Source organism: Triticum aestivum, chromosome 2B, assembly GCF_018294505.1.
Source record: "Triticum aestivum cultivar Chinese Spring chromosome 2B, IWGSC CS RefSeq v2.1, whole genome shotgun sequence".
In the NCBI taxonomy this organism is placed as follows: domain Eukaryota; kingdom Viridiplantae; phylum Streptophyta; class Magnoliopsida; order Poales; family Poaceae; genus Triticum; species Triticum aestivum.
This window is the reverse complement of record NC_057798.1, coordinates 42,400,389-42,422,706: the sequence shown is the minus strand read 5'-3', so window position 1 is coordinate 42,422,706 and position 22,318 is coordinate 42,400,389. Positions and strand designations below refer to the sequence as shown.

The 22,318-nt window shown below is 43.8% G+C and overlaps 1 protein-coding gene and 1 pseudogene across 1 annotated transcript; one reads left to right on the top strand and one right to left on the bottom strand.

The window, feature by feature from the left end:
* Positions 1-3,298: 3,298 nt before the first annotated feature.
* LOC123040264 (desmethyl-deoxy-podophyllotoxin synthase-like) lies at positions 3,299-6,146 on the bottom strand. Its single transcript, XM_044463155.1, has 2 exons — positions 5,250-6,146; positions 3,299-3,925 (listed from the first exon to the last, which is right to left on the bottom strand). Exons 1-2 carry the CDS (start codon positions 6,144-6,146, stop codon positions 3,299-3,301), a joined length of 1,524 nt encoding a protein of 507 aa, XP_044319090.1.
* A 12,410-nt stretch (positions 6,147-18,556) lies between these two features.
* Positions 18,557-20,729, top strand: LOC123038901 (uncharacterized; annotated as a pseudogene).
* Positions 20,730-22,318: the final 1,589 nt, after the last annotated feature.

Genomic DNA, 22,318 nt, shown 5'->3' with positions numbered 1-22,318 from the left:
TATATCTATTTCCACAAAATAGGAAATATATTGAGCTTAGTGCTAATAGCATTGAGTCATAGCTTTTTGGGTCTTCTCTATATTGAACACACTAGCCATGTTGCGCGCGGTGGCACGCCGCTCCGCGTCGATACATTATATGTGTAAATATGCTATTCTTATTTTGTGTGATGAAAACAAGAGTTCCTGCTATCCTCTGGCGGCTGGCCGGCTGCTGAGCGGACATAGTTGGTCCCCGCTTGGCACTGCCTTGATTGGGAGACATTATCTTGGAGCTCCACTATCTTGTGGAGCACCTTTGTGAGACTGGCCAGGAGGTTTGTGTCTCCTGAGGTAACTTGGAGCTTATCAGTGAGTACCGCAACTGCTTGGAGACCATAGGATGGAGTTTGGAGGAGCGCGACGCTTGCATGCTCGTTCAAGCCTACGCTGGCCTCACAACCACGGGCTACAAGAGCATCGATTGTTGCTCATGGCCGGCGGTGAGGTAGGTGGTGCCGCTCGTTTGTCATCGTTGCTCACGGCCGGCGGCATGGACACCCGGAGGGCCTCCATTGCCCTTTCTGCGATATTATTCCTTGGTATAATTGTGGTGACGAAGTTCATCGGGTCCGTGATGATGGACTAAGTCATTGGTATACCCATGAGTCCTGATGGATTGGCTCTAGGGGTGAGGAAGCCTGTTGGACCGGATCTAAGGGCATTCAGGAAGTCTGAGCATGTATGACGGGGGAGGTACTGGTGCTGCTAATGCCATGACGACCATTGGCCGGATGCCGGGAGATGTGAGGTTGCGAGCCCCATGTCTGTCATTATCGTCCCGTTGATGGTACGTGTGATTGGGGTTGCCGGTGCTATGGTTGTGCCCACCGGTGTCGTCATCATGACTTGTTGGAACGTGAGGACATGTGGGGCCTCCTCGCCTTCTGACGCCATCTCTAAGGCAGGGTGGCTATCTTCAGTCTCATATTATATCGCCGGTGCTAAGGTCGGATGTGTATTCCTGGCCTCCCATGCCGGTGCCAAGGGGGCTCCTCGACCTCAATATCCGAGATGGAGATGGCATCGGCCTCGCTGCTCTCAGAAGTTTTGATGCTGCAGTCGGAGGCGAATCCATCGATGATGTAGTCCTCCGCTATGTGGTTGATGAAGCAGTTGTCGCAAACCATGGCGCCGAAGTGCGAAGCTAGGGTGGTCTGGTGGGTTGCTGCTAGGTCGTTGTAGTGCCCTACCTGCGATGGTAAGGACCTGGCCTCGAATGCCAGGGTTGTTGATGTCATATCATCTTCCACCGAATCGGAGGTTGTGATGAGGGTGTCGTGTAGCTCGACAGATCTAACCAGTTCTCGGCCTCGCAGCCAATCTGGTCGTGCAGGCATGCGTAGATCGCCTACCGTACGTGCCTCCGTCGATCTGGAGCCCGAACAGACCTCTTGGGCGAGAGTTTGGTACCAAAAAGGCCACTATGGTTGGTGAAGCTGCCGAAGCCGTCTGTCAGATCGGCAGTGCGCACATACGGAGGCCTCCGTGGCTCCCGACAATGAAGGCACAACGCTGACGTAGATCGTACGGACAGGGTGGGCCGTTGGGTTGATGTCGACCTGGGCTGCCCCATCTGCAGTGAAGGTGAAAGAGCAGAAGGTTAGGCTCTCTCCTGGTGGGAGGCCGCCCCTGAAGCCTGAAAAGATCTAATATGGGATCGGCCTCCAGCCAACGCAGCCCAAGCCTGGCACGCTAACTGACGGTGCATAATTTAGCTAGTGCCCTCGGTACGGTTGCTAACATGGCCGGAAGTACGAGATTGGAGGTCCACCAGGGATTTTACCCAGGTTCGGGCCTCTGGTGAGGAGTAATACCCTACGTCCTACTTGCTATTGTTATTGATGGTGGGTATACCTCGTGTGAGGAATTACGATGGAGTGTATGGAAGTGCCACTGAGAGTCCAGTCTATGGAAGTAGATGGGGATGAGAGCCTCGTAGCTCTCACCTTAAGTGCTCTGTGAGGGCTAGGGTATTATAATGAGGAGATCCGATATAGGCGGTCGCCATCTCGCCTTGGGGGACTAAATGATCTATTGATCTCTATCTGCAGCCCCGAGCTCCTGGTTGTTGCCAGGACTATGGTGGGCCGTCTTGGCCCCTTGGCAGGCCAGCTGCTGGGTTCCCTGTAGAGAAGCCACCCAAGGTGTAGTACACCGTCAGCGAAAAGGCTGACTAATGTACCATTTTGGTAGGGCTTGATGAAGATCAAGTGTCCATTCTTTCACAGAGGTTTTGTTCATGGTTGGTGATAGATAATCGGCGTGTTTGTGGGAGGATACCTAGTGGGGGATAGAAGGTTAGTTCTCCAATACCCAAAGTTATACCATATGGTGTGCAGGAAAGATGCCTCAGGGCCATTGGTCCTAGACACAATTCCTTTGGACATCCCATTTTGTAGGGCTTTGATTGGTGATAAATAGACAACATGGTTCCATTTGGTGCATAGGTTCGTATTGGTCAATCTCACATAATCTGTAGCTGTATTTCAATGGAGATTGAAATATAATGACTTTTTTTACCTTCAAGTCTATGTATGCGAACCACATTAATATGGGGCCGGTGTTTTACATGCATCATATTTCGAACACCAAAGTGCCAGTTAAAACCACAAAAAATTTAATGAGGTTCTTGCAGTGGGAGGTACTCCTCCCTAAATATAATCTATAGAAATGAAATTGCACGGAATTAAAAAAATAGTTTTGTGATGAAGGGGAAACAATACACCATGTTTTTCTTTCGACCCCGTTTTCTGCTTTGATTTGGTGTACGACTCTTGTAACAATGCCGTTCTATGGGATTTTAATGTTTTATACGTCATCAAGTCAATGTGACATTATATTTCGTGGATGTTTCAAAGGGATGGGGTGAGTGTGAGTGTATGCGCACACGCTCACGTGTGCCAATGGGCATGGCAGTTGAGGAAGGCTTGTCATCTTGGGGACCCCCCCCCCCCCCCCCCCGCCTCGCCCCCAAGGAGAAAAATGGGACAAGTTCTATGAGGAAATTCCATACCGTATAACACATGCACAATAAAAGATATTAAATAAAGTTTGTTTCACTTTAAATTCAAGGTTGTTCATACAAATTACAATTTTGCGCGCGAGCACACACACACAAGGCGTATAATATTTTTATCAGTGGAGAAAAAAACTTAACTATTATTCTATCATATTTATATCACACACGTCAAGTTCAGTAAAAAATACAAGGGAAATTGTCACTCCCAATTATTTACCATGGACATTTTCTTTGCTTCTAGTTCACTGAATCAAAAGAAGCATGTACTGTTGGTTTTAGCCAAAGTTCCTCTTTCCTCCCTGCGGTGATTCCCATAGTTTCGGTCATATCCAATTCACTAGGTGTCACACCCTCCATGAGATTCCAGTCAAAATAGAATAGGAGATGTGCGAGAGCTAGATCAATACTTGCAACGCCAAACAGCATTCCAGGGCATATCCGGCGTCCAGCACCAAACGGCGTGAACTCATAGTCACGCCCTTTGAAATCTCTCATGTCAGTCACAAACCTCTCTGGTTTGAACATTTCTGGCTCTTCCCAGTATTCTGGGTCCCTGGATATTGCCCATGCATTCACAAGCACCATTGTCCCCTTAGGCACATCATATCCCATGAGACGGCATGTTTCTTGGCTCTCCCTTGGCAGCCCAAATGGTCCAGGAGTGTGCAGCCTCAACGTCTCTTTGATCACACACTGCAAATAGCTCAGTTTTCCCAGGCCCTCCTCAGTTACTTTCGTTTGTCCCACGAAGGCCTCTCTTACCTCAGACTGTGCCCTGGACATGATGGCCGGGTTCCTCACCAGCTCTGCCATGGCCCAGGAAAGCACCGACGTTGCCGTTTCACTGCCCGCGGATAAAAGATCCTGTGTGCATTCATATAATCGCCATACAGTTAGTAAGCTAGCAAATATTAAGAATTTCATGAACAAGAGAGAAGCAGCAAATTTGATTGCAACAACTTCTGTTTGTAGAAAGCCAATACGCCCCCCCCCCCCCCAAGTTTGAGTCTCATTCAAATAAAGTGTTTTGAGTGCCATGACACATTTCATTTGTATAGATGAGGGAGGGGGAATTAGAGGCCATTCATGCATGCACCATGCGAATCCAATTAGAGGGAGCCACTTATTGCTTCGGGGTTGTCTAAAATGTGGGGATTATTTCATTGGCAGTTTTGAGGCCATGAAACTCGTGCCATCCACTCAAGCCTACCTTTGGTTGCTGAGAATTTTCAGCTGAGCCCTTTACACGAGAAGGGAGAGAGTAATACTAGCCTCAGTGAAGAGTAACATACAGTAGTAACATCAACATATTCCTAGACTATATTACTACCTTCATAGTGGATACTCCATCCGTACAACCGCATAAGTTATCTTACATTGTGCACCGCGACCAAGGCGGAGGAGAAAACAAGAAAACTTAATGTTTATTTGCTAATTAATACCATTGCATGCAATGAACTGATCACTGCACGTCGTGCTAGATAGTCTCAAGTTATTAAAAACATACACACCCCATGTCTCTTATTGATTGATTTCTTTATTCATGTCAATAAACAAGAAACGAGGTGGAAGTTAATGCATCACGCCTAAGTGTTTGGGATTATTTGGTTTTCGTAAGATGACCTATTATGCACCGGTATGGAGGGAGTAGTAACATAAGTGTAGTGTCATGCAAAATTTTATTTATTAGGTTATAGACTCATATTATATTGGTATGTGTGATGTTACTCATAGTATGAGTAACTAGCTAATTTAGTCAAACTATCTCTGTTCTTATTAACTTATTGTCACATAGACAAATTTGTTGAGTTGGACTCGATGTTACTGCTGAAATTACTCCCACTGTGGCTAGTCAATAAGAAACATTTTCATAAGGAACGAGCTAGCAAATGAAGGTTAATTAAGACAGTATATATATGTTGATGCAAGATAAAATTAAGATGAAAGCATGTACTCCCTCCTTCCCATAATGTTAGGCGTATTAGTTTCAGCACGAATATTACGCAGGTTTACTCGAGCGATCCAATCTCAAACTAGGAAGGCGTTGGGAGCTAACCTTCCAGAAAAATAGCAATTGTTCGTTATGGGTTTATGTGAATGAATAGGAAGGCATGTGGACCTTAGATTATGGGATTGCATGCAAAACTAGTACGCCTAATATTTTGGGAAGGAGGGAGTATTAACTTACGAAAAGAACGCCCTTTATTGTACCCATGGAAATAGGGAACCGAAGGCTGTTTTCCTCTTGAACCCTCAAGAGGACATCTATGAGGTCCTTCTCCGGATCCTGATGCTGATGGGGCATCGACCTTCTTCTCTCCACGTGTTGACTTACGATACCATCCATGAATGTAAATAGCTCCTCCACATAGACCTCGACCTTATGCATAGCCCGTGAGCTGAGGGCTCGTGCTATCCGCGACGACGGAAACATGTCAGCTAGGCGGAAGCTCCCGACCAACTCTATGGCCTTGGCGGTGAGTCGCAGCAAGGTTTCCCGGTCATCGACCTCGCCGTCACCCACGACGGCGCGCACAATCACGTCGTTGACATGCGCGGATAGCAGCCTGTCGAGGTTCACACTGTCCGAGTCCGAGGACACCGACGAGGCTTCCACCGCCTGGACGAGCCGCATGGCCTCCTGCTCACGGACGGGACGGAAGGACTGGACGCGCCTGGTGCCCAGAAGCTCGTGCACGCAGATCTTGCGGAGCTGCTGCCACTGTTCATCGTTTTTGGCTAGCACGATGTCGTGCCCTTGCTTGGTGAGGAGCTTCACCGTCGGCGTCTGCGGCCTGGACGAAAGCACGGCGTCGTTGGTCCTCATCACATCCTCGGCAGCTTCGCGGGAAGAGGCGACGACAACCGGGATCCCTCCCAGCTTGAGGAACATCACAGGCCCATGGCGGCGTGAGAGGTCGCGTATCGTGCGGTGTGGGAGGTCGCCGCGGAGGTGGTGGAGGCTACCGATGACGGGGAGTTGCCATGGACCCGGCGGGAGCCGCAGGCCACGAGGACGGCGGAACCATCCTATGAGGTACAGGAGAGGGACAAGAGCGAGTAGAATGTGATAGTAGAACTCCATTATCGGCTGGCCAGCATAATTTTTCTTGCTGCTAGTTAGAAGCGAGGTAGAGATGCAATTTTCGGTCTCCTTTTACCACGTATATATACTAGCATGCCTATGACTCTCGTTCTACTAGTTCCGGCCGTCTCTTCTTACTTCTTGCTCCAATAAAGTAGTAATAAGGAGTATTTGGTTCTGTCCAAAGCAATGAGAAAAAAAGGCGTGCTACAAGATTAAGTGTCGCCCTTCTCCAAATGCTATACAAGCTATAATGTGCTATATTTGAAAATAGTGTTTTGCATAAAATGTCAATTATATCACAAAATTAAGGCTTTCATAATTTGCAAGGAAAGCAAACACTCTTACCTAGGCAAAGAAGCATAAGAGAGTTAGGCTCAGGGCATGTACACTCCTACTTTGCAAGGAAAGGGAGCACTACTAATTAAACAGAGAAGCACCGACTGGTGACTGGCCGACACCTGCGGTGTGGTTTACACCAGCGCTGTCTTGCTGGAGCTGGAGGCGTGGCTGACGCCGCTACTTGGAGAGGGGATGAAGAGAAGCTGTTGCTGCCTGCCGGAACCGCGGCCGCCACTTCACACACGAGTCATGAATGTCGTTGCGCCCTCGGTCATGAGATCGTGGGAAATTGGTGACGAGTGGGCTATGCTAGGCTGTATGTGTTCCGTCAGAGAGAGAGAGAGAGAGAGAGAGAGAGAGAGAGAGAGAGAATAGGGCAGATGCGATGCGTCGTCGTCTGATGGTTTGTTGTGTGGTACATGCTAAAAGGGTACAACATTATTTCGTTTAGCGTCGAAATAGCACGCTATAGCGCGAATAGCGCCGTAGCAAGAAAAATAGCTAAAACTTAATGTGGACCTTCCAGATACGCTATAGCGACAGTATCACTTCGAAATAGCATGCTGTTTTTTTCGTTGATCCAAAGTCCAATTCTTGAGTAGGCAGTGTAGCATAGGCAATTAGGAATGCCACCATCGGAAGAGGATTTGGAGCACTCAGGGTGCTCCACCCCCTGTATGAGAATTAAATTAAAAAAACAAACCAGGGAAACTAATTTTTCTTTGGAGTTTTGGGATATCAAACATAGGTGCCCAATGTACTCCAATGTGAAGTTTCGTGCAAAAAATAGTTGGAAATTATTCTCGATTGAAAAAAGACAAAATATTCTATGTATAGAAAAAACTGTTTAGATGGATCGTAGGTTGAACTGTAATTTCTTTGCCGCGGATACGTTTTCCGGTATTTTTTTCATGAAACTTCACAAACGATTGGACACCCATGTTTGATATTCTCAAATTCCCGAATTTTTTATTTTTCCGAATATTTTCTGAATTAAATATTTATATAGGGGTGCGGAGCACCCATGAGCTCCTATGTATTTCTGTGTCACTATCTAGCTAGTATGTATCTATATACCAATGGATGTAGGCAGTGACTTACATAAAAGGTGATGACTATATTTTCGAGGATCTGAATGTATAAACGTTCCCAAACAAGGTAATGAATATTCCAAAGAAGTTATCTATGCACAATGGTGGCCACGGGTAGCGAGACCCTGCAGAGTGGGTGCATCCAACGAGAGCAAGCACAAGACCATAGGAGGACCACCCCTGCCATTACCTTGCTAGTCCTGTGGGAGCTGTGGAAGCACCGGCATCGTCTTTGATGAGATCATGCGGTCAACAACGACAGTCATCCAACGGATCAGCACCGTGGGACGAGTTTGGCAGGAAGCCGGGCTGCTCAAAGGAGATCTCGATGGATTCTTTGCCGGCCTGTCGAGGTGGGTAGTTCGGGAGCAATCGCTATATGTTCTTAGGTGCCGTGGACGGATCGTCCGACGTGTGGATGCGCCGCTATTGTAAATCTGTGGACTTAGGGAATCTCTACCCTCCCCTCTATTAATGTATGATACGTATACTTGTGAGTATTCCAGAAAAAAAATCTTTGCACAATGGCATGACGTATATTCTCACTGAGGCCACTTTCACGTTCAAACTTGATTTCACCTGCAATTAATATCAAGTGATAAAATAGGCTACCATTTTAATTAGAGGTTATTTCACAGGCAATTTTCCCTGTGTGAGAAGTTTTATATGTCTGCCATTGCTTCAATTAATTTGTTGGGCCATTAGTCGGTGCAAAACAAAGTAACTTTTGAGGCTCATGTGTTCTGATAGTCCCGTTGAAGCTATTTTTACTGTGTGAGCTCGTTTTTGCTCTATTTATCAGGTTTGCTCAAGGAGGGAGATAAAGCTACCCTGCATGGGGGCATTTGGCTGTTGATGAAGGGAGGCCACAAGTCTTGTTGGAACGATGGGGGCATCTGATGCTGCTGCTCTGCGGATTGCTGATATTTCAGTCTTTCATATTTTTCTTTACGGACTTCTCCCATGTCAAGTTTGGTCTACCCCGACCTCTTTTGATGTTACCAGCATGTTTTAGCCATACGCTATGTACTGCAGCTTTTGGAGGCCTGTGTTTCAGACGACGTTGAACAGGCTTCTCTTCAATCGGTGCTACCCCTACTCTATCACACATAAAATGGATGAAGTTAGTTCTTCAATGTCGATGGGTGAAGTTTTTTTTTTGGTAGATTAAAATTGACCAACTTAAAAATATTGTAGATTAGATCCTCAATCATTTCATCATGGAAATTGTACACATGTAGAATATATCAGTATGTGTATGTGTGGATGTTTTCAGAATTTTTGGAAGTTGAAAAAGGAATGATTTTTGAGTATTTGCAGATATCACTGACTGTACAGTAACCGCACTTTGACACTTTATAACATTCATATAAGACAAAAGTATGTAGTTGTTATTCCTCATCTGCCAGAAAATCTCTGTCTAGGGAATACATAATTTCCCATCAGGAAAATAATAATTGACGGTGAACCCATCAAGCACAATATTTAAAACATTGCAGTGAACCCATTAATCACAAAAAGCCCTGATGAATATGTGGTCTGTAAAATTCAATTTCACTATGAGGTGTGAGGCGGCTATGGACAAAGGCACCCAAGGAACCTCCAATTGGTCACGTAGTAGCATTTGTATTCTCATTCAGATGAAGGTACAAGCAACTATGATACAATGCACAGGACTAGATAGTACAATTTGGCTCCTGTCGATTTACTATTCTTGTTGATAAACAAGTGAATTTCTTGTTGTCAGAGTTGACAATACAACTTGGATTGTTTTGCGTGGTGTAAGATGTCACTACACACATTCTTTATAGCTTTTGCATATTGTGGGCACTCCACTTGAGTAAGAACTAACAATATTTAGTATGACTAGGCAATATATGACTCCATTGGAAGATCTAAACAAGTGGATATAACAATCGTGTTGCTAGAGTGGTTACCAAGGAATTACACCGCTGTTTGATGGTGCCTAGTTGGTGGGATGCAATGACAATTAAACTATCGAAGCAGCCTCTGAACATCATTGAGTAAGGCTATAAATGGTAAGACCGGGCACACTTAGAGTGATTATAGGAGGTATGACTGCATCCCTCGTTCAGGAAATCAATTCGATGACAAACAAGTGGCCATGCTAATGCGTCATGCTAGCATTCATAAGATAACTCGTTTGTACTAGTTTATCTTTTCTTGAAAAGGGGGCATGCACTGGCCTATGCATCAAGCGGTGCACACAACCATATTATTAATTATTCAACAAATGGTCCGACAAAAACATACACCAAACAATCCGAAGCCACTATTTACACCTACAAACTTGATAATGTGGAACGCCTTCAAACCTCATCATCTAGAGCCGGGCTCACCGCCGATCCGCCCGCATGACGTAACAGGCGACGGAGTAGTAGCTAGCCTGTCTATGGCTCTCGTTTTACTACTTCTTACTTCTTCCTCCAATAACATATAAACGTAATAAGGCGGCGGGTTAACTGTTCATGCACATGTTGCATTATTCCCAGCTCCTCAAGCATTGGATCTCACTGTTGACTTAGCAAATATATCTAGCAGAAAAACTAGGAGTGAATATTTTTATTCTGTTTAAAGTCCAATTTTTGAGCTGGTGTAGCATAAGCATGTCACCGTCTAGCTAGTGCTGTATCCATGTACAGATCGATGTAGGTAGCCATGACTATATTTTCTATGATCGGAATGATTTGAATATTCCGGAGAAGATCTTATCCGTGCACAGTGGCATGATGCAAATTCTACATTGAGGTGACTTTCAAGTTCAAACTCGATTGCGCATCTGATTCATACAAAAAGAGATAAAACCGGCTTTCATGTGGAAACTTCGTCGAGGTGAGATCCTGACAAAGGACAACCTTGCTCGCCGCAATTTATATGTATGTAAGAAGTGTTGTTTTTGCATCACGACGATATAGAATTAAACACCTCTTCTTTCAATGCACTTTTCCGCCTTTACATGGGAGAGGATTTGCGGCACGCAAGTGCGGGGGCACTGGGTCCCTCAAACAAGCTTTATCTTTTGGCTTTTGATTTTCAAATTTTCATATATTTTTAATAAAAAAGTAAAGATTAAGTTACGTTTCCGCATTCATGTTTCTCGTGACAAGAACTTCCAATTAAGATCCATTTTAAATATGTTTTGATGAATTTTAAAAATAAGTGTTAAGTTTCAACAATTGAAACTTAGTGAGGGCAAAGAATAAAATCACGATTTTTGTGCCTGTAACCGACAAAAAAATGTCTTAAAATTTTGTCTATGAAACTTGGTAAAAGCAAGCGAGAAAATCGCATGTTTCAGTTGAAAAATCGTAAGTTTAAATGACTGAAACTTAAAATGTCCTTGTGCGGGGACCAACTACTTCGTGAATCGCGAGGCAATCGAGTGGCCGGCAAGGGCTTGGCAGGTGTGTTCCCCCGCAACTGCGTGCCCCTACGAACCTGCTTTACATGGTCAGTCAACCAAATTGCATCCAACTTGTACCAGACTCACATGGTTGCCAATATTTATGGTCACTAGCTTGATGGTATTCCACACAAGTATATATGTAGATGCACCCAAGAGCCGAAACGCCGTGTCCCAATTATAAGTCTTTGTGTCCAATGGTAAGGGTGGGGCATTTGCCTTATTATGGTTGCTACGGCTTTGTAGAAATGACATGTTTTTCAATGGTAAAATTTCATCTCCAATGCATGTTATCTATCAGTGTACACACGGACTCCATTCGTGATCTACTCCACAAAAATGGAACACTGATCTCTGTTCACAAAGGTCTATACTCACCTTTGGAGAAAGTGGAAGGGGGGTGTTTTTACCCCTTATGGGTGGCGGCATAGTCTACGAATAGCCCCTCCACCCACTGCGCCCTACGCATAGTTACCATCTAATATGTCTTTTTTTATGTTGGTGTTTTAATTATGGTGTGTGTGAGTTGGTGTTGGTTGTGTGCATTCTAGTCATGTTGAGGCTCGGTGTAGTTTTATATGGTTGTCGTTATTCTGTATGTTGGTGTATTTGGTTGGTGTGAAACGAAGTAGCCTCATGTGGTTCAAACTCCTGTTGAAGTCATTTTTAGCATGAATTCATTTTTACTCTGTTCGTCATGTTTGCTTGACAGTCGACGGAGATAGGGGGTCGGCTGTTGAATAAAGGAGGCTACCAGTGGTGCGGGTGTCTGATCTGGCTGCTCCACAGTTTGTTGTGAGGTCTTATCGATGGGGGTTGTCGTTTGCACTTTTGCTGGCACTTGTACTAGATTTCGCGCCATATGTGTTTCGACAGCGAGAACTCTCTCTCTCTCTCTCTCTCTCTCTCTCTCTCTCTCTCTCTCTCTCTCTCTCTCACACACAGAGAAAAACCAACAGATAGCCATATTAACTACGAAGATCAAAGAAAAGATGAAAAGTTAAGTTCGCAGGCTGGGCGGTGTCTTCTCCTGTGAAAAGCATGGAGCTTCTTGATCTAGTGCAAGAAACCAGTCGCCACGTGATTGCCTTCCTCTTTCCTATAGGTCTTCACGGCTGAAAAAATAAGCACCATTTGAAAATATAGTTAGCAGGGTGTGCAACAAGAGAGTAAATCTCAGACGCCGCATCACATTTGAGATTTCCAGTAATTATTGTATCTTTGCTGGTCTAAACAAAAAAAAAGGGTATTCGAAATTGTGGAGACAACCTCTGTGGTGTGTACCCAGAGAGTAAATAGCAAATTAAAAGAACCACCACATTAGAGGCTAGATTCGTAATCCCTTTCAACCATTTTCAACCTCTAGGTGTTGGTAAACATTTTGAAGATAGTATTGATCGTGAAGTAATCACCCTTAACGCTTTGACACTTGTTCTCACTAGTGGCACCCAACTTGTATGTGCTTGCGTCACAACACATATAAACACATTTTCCCTGGGCAGCTAAGTGGACAAACAGCCTCCCCTCAAAAACGAAATGGACAAATAGCCCACCTATCAGGCTGTGTTCGGTTGGCAGGGTTGTGAAGTGGTTTTGGATGAATTGAGATGGATTTAATCCCCTACAAGTCAACTCCCCCCCCCCCCCCCCCCCCCCCCCCCAAAAAATCCCCTCCAATCCTCTTGAGAAAGGGTGTAACCAAACAAGGCCTTAGTGGTCTCCCATATCTGTCCGACTTAAATGCGGTGCATATATAGTAAAAAAAGTTGTACCTATTGAGTTCTCATAAAGCATGGAACGGAAGTGTTACTCCTCCGATCCATATCACTTGTCGCTCAAACGGATGTATCTATGCTCAAACGGATGTATCTAGTAGATAGATTTGTTTGAGCGACAAGTAATACAAATCAAAGAAAGTAGAATATTCTTACAAACATAATCGTAACCATGGAGAAGGCTTATGATGCATACACCAACAGATGAATTTTGAAGTTTATAATCAATTACACGTTGGAGTAGAAAGGCTCACTGGGTACTAATGGATCATTGCAGTTGTTTAAAAACATACTATGTGTGTTCATTGATCTGGTCATCTCGTCTTAATTATTTCAATAACAGGCAGCGAAGTGTGTTAGAGTATATTTTGGTATATGTGTATTTGGTAGTGTAGGATTCTATCTCTTCCCTACCTTATCTCGACGAGGGTTTCTTGACATGTACACGATATATACTAGCGCATGGAGCTCAACAATCGATTCCACCGATTCTCCCCTCTCTAATCATCTTATATGGTATTTGACGCAAGTTCCTAGACCTAGCTCCACCACCGCTTCTGCGCTGAGCCGCCCTAGGGAGGTCGATCTCCATTATCTCTATTGGGGGCTACGCAACCCGTAGCTAGGATTCGTCTGCCGGTCATGTTGATCGGCTGCACTAGAGAGTCTTTTTAGGGTTCGTCCTTTGGTCGTGTTGACCGGCTGTCCTAGAGAGTTTTTTTATCCGTTGATCATAGCCTTTTCTCTCTTACTGACTAATTGATCAATGTTTCTTTTTTATTTTACAATCTATGATCATTTTGCGTCGCCCGCCGCCATTCTTCGATCCTTCACACACCTCTACTCCAACATCGGCTTCAACTGCATTGGCCTCTTCCTCAACTATGCGGCCTGGTGCGGCGCCTGAGCAAAATGCATGCCGTCCACTCGATGCAAAATGGCACATCCCATGCGTGGGTGCGACAGTGTCTTGCATGGCTTGCCTAATATATATTCACCCATTGGGCTCAGTAATACAAAAAAGATTCCACTAATTCTCCCCTCTCTGATCCTCTTACAATGTGCAGTTGTGCACATGGTTACCGTTACCTGCTGCCAAAGCATTCCATGTCTAGGCTGACTTAGTAAATACAGATAGAAAACAGCTTGAGGGACAAAAATATTGTCATCTAGAATGTGTCTATATATGGATATAGGTTGTGGAAGAAGTATTTGGTGCAAGACGACTTGTATTCACCTCATGGGTGCCCATATATAACACATACATTGGTAGTTTTGTCCACGGCTAGTACCCTAATTATAGAATACAGACTTGGGAGATAAGCGGGACAAATACACCTAATACATGGAACAAATACAATCGTCCGTCAAGCTAGGTACAACATTCATATCTGCTGAAAGTAATTTATTATTGTTATTTTAGTCCATAGATTAAAATGAAGTATTCAGAGCTCGGGAAAAGATGCCAACCATGAACAAAGGCGTGATGTCCGACCATACTATTTCCAATTTTTGCATGCAAAAAAGAGAGACTATCTTCATAGATATTTATTTGACATCATTTCATAGATATTTGGAATAATTTCATAGATGTTTCTTTTTTTTATTCATCTCATATTTAAACACATAATATCATCACACAAGCATATGTCTTTTTAATAGTGTTCTCCAATATTTATACAAACATTCCCATAGATTTTTATGTAGAGAGGGCGGTTTCTGGCTGATATTTTACTAATCATTATAATTAAATGTTTATTTGAAGCACAAAATTATAATTTTTGGGTATTTTCTATTATACTCGCATGGGACACAAGTACGTGGCTGCATTATTCCTCATACGCCAGAAAATCTCTGTCTAAGTCATTGGAATGTGGTCAGTAAAATTCAATTTCAGCATGAGGTGCGAGGCGGCTATGGGCAAAGCAACCCAAGCAACCTCCAATTGGTCAGGTAGTAGCATTAGTGTTCTCATTCAGCCGAAGGTTTAAGCAACTAGGGTACAATACACATGACTAGATAGTAGAAACTTGGCTCCTGCCGATTTTAGTATTGTAAATAGCAAATGAAGTGAAGTTTGATGACAGCATTTCATGCTGTGTTGGAGTTGACAATACAACTTGGCTTGTTTTGTCCAGTGTAAGATAAGCCAATATTTTGAGTGACTAAAGGACAAATGACTCCATTAAAAATAGTGGAGTGCTAATGTATCGGTCACTAAACACCTTGTTTATAGCTTTTGCATATCAAGGGTACTCGTGTGACTACATGACCAATGACACCATTTGAAGATCTATGCAAGTGGATATGCAACAATCGTGTCAGCTTCTTTACTTTATTTTTTTATTTTTATTTTGCACTGGAAGCAAATTGCCATTAAGTGTCGTGTGGAGCAATAGCTAGTTGCTGGGATGGAATCATTATCCATTTAAGTTAATTTAATCTTCTTAGACAATTCAACTTTCATAGTAGGAGCCTTTCAACAACATTGAGTAAGGCTAAATGGTAAGACCAGGTTTATTTGGTCTTTGGAGTGGCTACAGGACAAATGACTACGTCCCTTGTTCAGGAAGTTAATTCGATGAGAAGCAAGTGGCCATGCTAATGTGTCACGCTAAAGTTCACAAGACAACTTCGTTGTACACATTTTTTTATATTGACGTAGGACCTGTCAAAATTAAGTTTGACTATATACCAGATACTCCATTTGTCGAGAAAAATGTGTGTATGTGCAATATGCTAATCGACAACCAATTACTCAACGGAGCAACCATACAAGAGCAAAACAAATTGGATGACATACTCTCTACAAGAGTTACTAGGTGGGCGCCGGAGTGGTTGTTGTCTCCTATGGGCTCAGTCGAGCTTAACGAGCCGAGCGATAGATCGTCCATTAACCCCCACGAGCTACGAGGTTTTGGTCCATCCCTAGCATGATGCATTAATTTCGGCTCTAGATCGAGAGCCACGTCCATGAGTGATCCTCTTCTTTAATCTTGATTGAGCTCATGAGATAGAAGATGTACCAAGAATAGCTCTAGCTAGGGTATATGTGGTAATTTCATTCAACTTGTCTCAATTAACTATTTCCAAGATTTTCTATAAAAAACTATTTCCGATATTTAAAGGTTACCGTTTTCTGATTTTATGTAAGCGATAGATGTTTCTGATTTTGTGCGATTTTCTAGCCTATTTTCCTTTTGGTTAGTCCACCAAGTACCTTTATAAGTCTATATATAAATAGAAGATAATAGATAGATTCCCAGGCTCCTGAAATTTCATAAAACGTATAACAAATCGAATATAACAATTACTTGAGAATACTGCTAAAGAAATTAAGATCGAAACTTTACAATATTTTATAAGTATGATATAATGAAGATTTCTGACATTAAGAGCACTAAAGATGTTATCCGTCCAATGCAAGGGTTTCTTGAGAATACTGCTAAACAAATTAAGATCAAAACTTTGCAATATTCTTATCTAATATAATGAAGATTTCTGACATAAGAGCATTAAACATGTTGTTTGTCCCGTGCGAGAGACACTTGTTAGGCTTTTTATCGTATTATTACCCCATTTATAGGGAAATTCCTATTAATAGTACCTAGGTATATCCATCGGGGCACTAGCTGAATGCAGAACCCTGCCCTGCATGATGGACTTCTAATTGTTTGTTACCTTGCATGTTGCATGGGAGGTCATGGTAGTATCAATCGGCCAGCCAGCTCTTGTGTGGCCCTCTTGGAAAAAACCCTGACCAACATAGGAAGACAATGGGTGAATAAGGAACCAATGTGATCAAACATGTGAAATTGATGGCCCGGGCAAATTCTCGAATGCGGCCACGTAAGCAAATCCTCAAAGCATGTATCTGAAACATGTCTACCTTTGAGCTCCGAGGAAGGGTCCATTGTTTGCGTAGATAAAATATTAATAGTAGGATGTGACAGAAAAATCAAATATTAACCCAATCATAAGTACCCAGCACGGTAGTACCTAGTACCTACTAATGTGTACGAGAGATGAGAGGTGCATCACATGGAAAATGTCAGAGGAGCTGGCTAACGATGCTCAATGTTTGAATATCATTTGGTACCTTGTGGGAGCTATGGCTCAAGTATACGTCTCCATGGTACATACTTGCTAGGGGAGTCAGTAGGAGTTAATTAGGAATCAAAATGGTGAGCCACCTAATAATTTGTACTCCCTCTGTCTCAAAATAAGTGTCGGTGATTTAGTATAGCTTTAGCTCGTTTTTTTAATTGTTTGGATTGCTTACTGCATGTGTCATGCGGTAGTACAGTTTTAGCTTTTAGCTGTACTAAATCAGCGGCACTTATTTTGGAACGGAGAGAGTACTTACTAACAAACTATATTGCCCATTTGGATTATTGTACTTACACTTAGTGTATTCTACGCTCATTGACACTTTGAGGTGCAGGGAATGGAACGCCAGGGTTGACCGCCGGGCCGAAACCATTGGTTGCTGCATAGTCAAGCTGAACTAGTATCACCTAGGCACACATTAACTAGTTCAGCCACTAGGGTTAACCGCCGGGCTAGAAAAATTCATTGCCGCACAGTCAAAGGTAAAGAAATTGTAGCAAATCAGCAATGTTCAATTATGAAAAACGTACGCATTACCTAATTATTTTCAGTAGAGTCCAAGTCATCCATCAAACTTGACACACCAGAAACAGGCATATGCATTCATGAACCTTGAGGCTTAGCCACCCTAAGGTGAGTCATGCCGCCACCCTAATGTTGTGACCAATTCAACATCTTAAGATGAAAATAGTGTTTAAAGATGTGAGATGCATATGCCTACCAAGAACAATATGATAGATGTCTGCTACAAAGTTAATCAAGTTGTTTATCTAGTCTATCTTATCCAGAAATAAGAGATGAAACCTCCACCGAGCCTCCTCAGAGCTCAGCGACTCTCGGCCGTCGGATCATTTCCCTTGATGTGTTTTCGTCCGTTGGATCGACATCTGGAGAAAGCTGGGCCATCGGATCAAAATAATTTACTGCTGGAATGAATAGTTACCGTCTCGTTCGTGCCACCGTGCGTAATTACGCTGCCTCGCCGAGGGCATTTCTGTCATTTCACATACAAGGGTATAAATAACAGTGGTTCCTCTGGAGATGACCTAGCGGCCGCCTCCTCACGCACTCCCGCACTCGCGCCCGCTCCTCCCGCACGCGCGTCGCGCCCTCACCTCTATCTCCCCTCCAAACCCTGCCCCGCGCCCGCCTCCCTACCCTGCCACCGGTGCCGCCGCCGCCGCTCGCCCGGGCACCCATCCCCGGCCTCACACCGCCCATCTAGAGAGATGGGGGCCGCGCGCGACGAGGCCGGCCTAGCCGCCGCCTCCTTCTCCCGCGACCGCGCCGCCCTCTCCTCCTTCCTCACGCCGCCGCCCTCTCCTCCTTCCTCCGCCTCCCCGCCGTGCCGCCCCGCCGCCTCCTCCCTCGCTCGCTTCCTCTCCTCCCGCAGCCGCCTCCCCCCTCCCTCACTCGCTCCTAATCCGGCGACGACGGCGGCGGCTGCCGCGCCAATGCCGGTCTACTCCCCGCCGCCATCACCTCCAGTAACGACGCTGCTCCCGTCGAGCTCGAGCGTTCCATCGCGAGGAGGAGCGGAGGTTGCCGCAGCAGCAGCTGCTCGGACGTCTCTCCCTCGGTGGTGCCGGATCCGGTGTCCACCATCGCCGTACCTCGGGACTCCTCCTCCCCCCCCCCCTCCCCCCAAGCCCAGTGCTGGATGAGGTCATGGCGTCCCCAAGCTTTTTAGGCTGGCTGCTGCTCCTCTGTCCGTGGCGTCCCAGAGAAGCAAGGTGTGTTGCTGCTACTGCCTACAAATTGCTCCCTACACTGCTTGATGTTACTATTCATCCATCCATAGCGAGAGATGTGTTGCTACTGCCGCTGTAGGTTGACATTTGTGCGCTCTTGCTGCTGTAGATTTGATTATCTGTAGCTTTTTAGGATGCTGCTACTGATGCTGTCGCCTCTGTTGTATCCTTTGTATGTTGCTGCTGTTGGATTCTGTCATTCAAAACTACTTCATTGGCATGTCTATTAGTTTGGGTTACTCCTGTTTTAGGTGTTTGTCTTGAGGATTACTCGATGGATTAGTCAAAAGTATTTATCTATTGGTCTGGGTTGGTTCTTGCTTTAGTTCTTTGGGTTGAGGATTAATTACATGGCTGCTTAGCTCTAGAGATTATGCATGTCATAGTTGCAGTTCTTAGATGTTTGATTGAGGCCTGTCAGGCAGAGAGGATGAGATGGGTTGTGCACGGCCTTGTGTTTTTTGAAATTTTCTACCTGAGTTGAGGATGGTGCTTTGGCTTGGATGGAAATGTAGTGGACAATGTGTACCTGCCATGGGTGTTCTGTGAATCATACTGAGATTCCCAAGGGCTGGATTTGTTTGTGTTGGATTGGAGCTTCAGAAGGAGAGGGGAAGGGGCAGTCAGTAGTTGTTTAGATGGTGTTACTCTTGATTTGTTTTTATTAGTCTTACCTTGGTTATTTATCTTAGGGAGTTTTTCTAGGGAGGCTTTGGATTGTATCCTTGGATCCTGATCCCTGAATGATGTAGCTGCAATTGTGTCTTGCAGGTTGCATATCAAGCAGGCTTTGTCTGGAATAATATTTGCTGATAAGGAGGATCCTGGACTAGAGTGGGTGGAGTACAAATCAAAGAGACCAACATGTTCACTATCGATAAATATCAGCAGGTGGACTTAATTCGTGGACATTTATTTTGTTTTGCCTCCGAGGTTCGAGCATTTCTAAGGGGTTATATTGTTAGTGCACATATTGGATTCTTTCCGAGAAGGAATTTGCATTGAGATATCACTCCAGTAGAATGCTGGAGACTGTCCTTCGAGCCGTTGTGCTCGGAGAAGATGACACCGGTGAATAATCCCCCAAGTAAACAATATTAGGATTCCACTATCTTAGGCGTTTACTTGCATCATGATGTCCTCATAGTAAGATTACCATATATGTTTTGACTTCAACAGAAACTTGAAGATTCCTTCACGGAAACCATCCATTGTATGTGAGAATTGTATTTACTCTCTTGATGGTAATGATTCAGTCAGAGCTTTCCACACAATGGACCCAAAGGGGGTGTTCGACACATTTATTGTTTTTCATGAAAATCAAGGGAAAGTAGTACCACTCACCGGCTCTTCAACTTATGATCCTGAGGTGAGTTCTCATGGTCAAGTGTTGTAATCTTGGTATCGATGTACTCACGACAGGTTCATTCTAAGATATACCATTTTTCCTTTGTCACTAGATTCCCACCAACGATAGGATAAATGTGTGACCAAGAGGAGCGGATTGTATGGAGCAACGCTTGATGAGGCTGATACAGTTGTCCTTGAAATGGACAACAATGGTCATCTGATTCAGGTATATTTCAGTCTATGGTAGAGGTAATTCCAACAAATGCTTTAGAAAAGTGGGTCTAAATAACTATGGTTGTGCTCGTAGCTAATGCATTTCAAGAGTAGCGTGGCGTGCGTGGATTGGTGGCTTAACTTTAATCATGCCGACATCGAAACCCTTGTGTTTTATCTAAACTTTTTGGGCATTGTTTGTTGCTTGTTAAAGTTTAAATCAGTAGACATTTACTATCTGATGATTCAATATCAGGCCTATCAATCACGCGACTTGCCTGCTAAGCTGATATAATATATGAGTATTTTTTTGGCACATATATTTGTTCTGCTATGTTAAAGACATGTATAATTTATCTCAACTGTGTTATAATTTATCTATTTTATTCTGTACAATTTAGGCCAATATCGGTGTTAGTTCATACTTGCTTCTAAGCTTAGTTTGTAGAGCTAATGTCTGACTATCTCTCTGGGTTCTGACTATATCTTCCTGAGATCATTTCTCTTATTTGCTTCTACAGATTTGAGTCAATTATTGAAATATTTTGTACAGATATGTGTATGTACCTGTTCATTTGTGATGATGACAATGGGATCAATTTTGTTTCTGTCAAAAGGAGAGGTAACTATTTTTAATCCTTATGCCTGTAGTCAGTTTGACAACTACAAATTGGATATAGATAATTTAAGTAATCTTAGATGCAAAGAGAAAGCTTTCATTTCCTACAAACTGCAAGCTACAAAATTGTCCGTTGTATTTTATCACAAAGTAGGAGAGAGAACTATTATTCAAACACACCAAGACACATTATTATCCATGTTACATATTTGCCCGAACATCCATACATGTTGGCTACCAATTCTTCACCATAAATCCAGAAGAGAACTAGCATAACAATTGGAGCTTTGTCCTGCAGTTTATTTAAAGCTACAAACTCCGAGCTACAGCCTGGAAGACAGGTTTTTGGGGTTGAGCTTAGCATGCATAGTTGATGCAGAATGCAACTATAACCGGCGCAGCGGAGCGCGCCTTACCCATAATTCTGCTTATTGTGGTTGTCGTTCTTCGAGTCAAAAGGTTATCCAGTCGGTTCCCAGTTCTGCTTATTATTGTCCTTGCTTAGCCATGTAATCACATGCTAGATAGGTCACATGGTTGATTAGAAAAGAGCATTGAGGGTCTATGCTTATTGTGATTGTAGTTCTTCAAACCAAAATGTCATTATTGGTTGCTAGATTAATTTGGTTATCCAGTCGGCTCCCAATTTCCAGTTTCTTATTATATGAGGAATTGGTGTTTTACTCTTAATTATTTTGTTTAGTTTTTTTTCTGATTCTTTGCTTGTTGTGTTTCTGATTGGGAGCTCTCACTAGTAGAAAAGGGGCCAATGGTCCAGGCCGGTCCAGCCCATTAGTCCCGGTTCAAACCAGAACCGGGACCAATGGGGGCATTGGACCCGGTTCGTGAGCCCCGGGGGCCGGCCGGGCCACGTGGGCCATTGGTCCCGGTTGGAGGGACGAACCGGGACGAATGGTCCTCGCTCCTGGCCCACCACCATTGGTCCCGGTTGGTGGCATGAACCGGGACCAAAGGCTGCCCTTTAGTCCCGGTTCATGCCACCAACCGGGACTAAAGGGTTGGTCATCGTTGCGGTCACAGTTTAGTCCCACCTCGCCAACCGAAGGGGATCAGACCGGTTTATAAGCCCCTCCCTCTCTTCCTTGTTGAGCTCCTCTCAAAATGAAAATAGATGCCCTTATACAGGGAATTTAACCTAAATTCATACCGAATTTCTCTGAAGTTAGTAGAAATTTATTATGAGTTTAGGTTAAATTTTTCCTATAAGCGCATCTATGCTCATTTCTGAGTAGTTTTTTATATAGTTTTTTTCTTTTCTGCTATATTTATTCTTTTCTTTTTATTTCTGAGTTGTAATAAGTCATTAAAAATAAGCATCTATGCTCATTTTTTAGTAAAGTTAATCACAACTATTTTTTCTTCTATTTATTTCTGAATTGTAATAAGTCATTAAAAATGAGCATCTATGCTCATTTTTTTAGTAAACTTAATCACAACTATTTTTGCTTCTATTTATTTCTGAGTAGTTTTTTATAT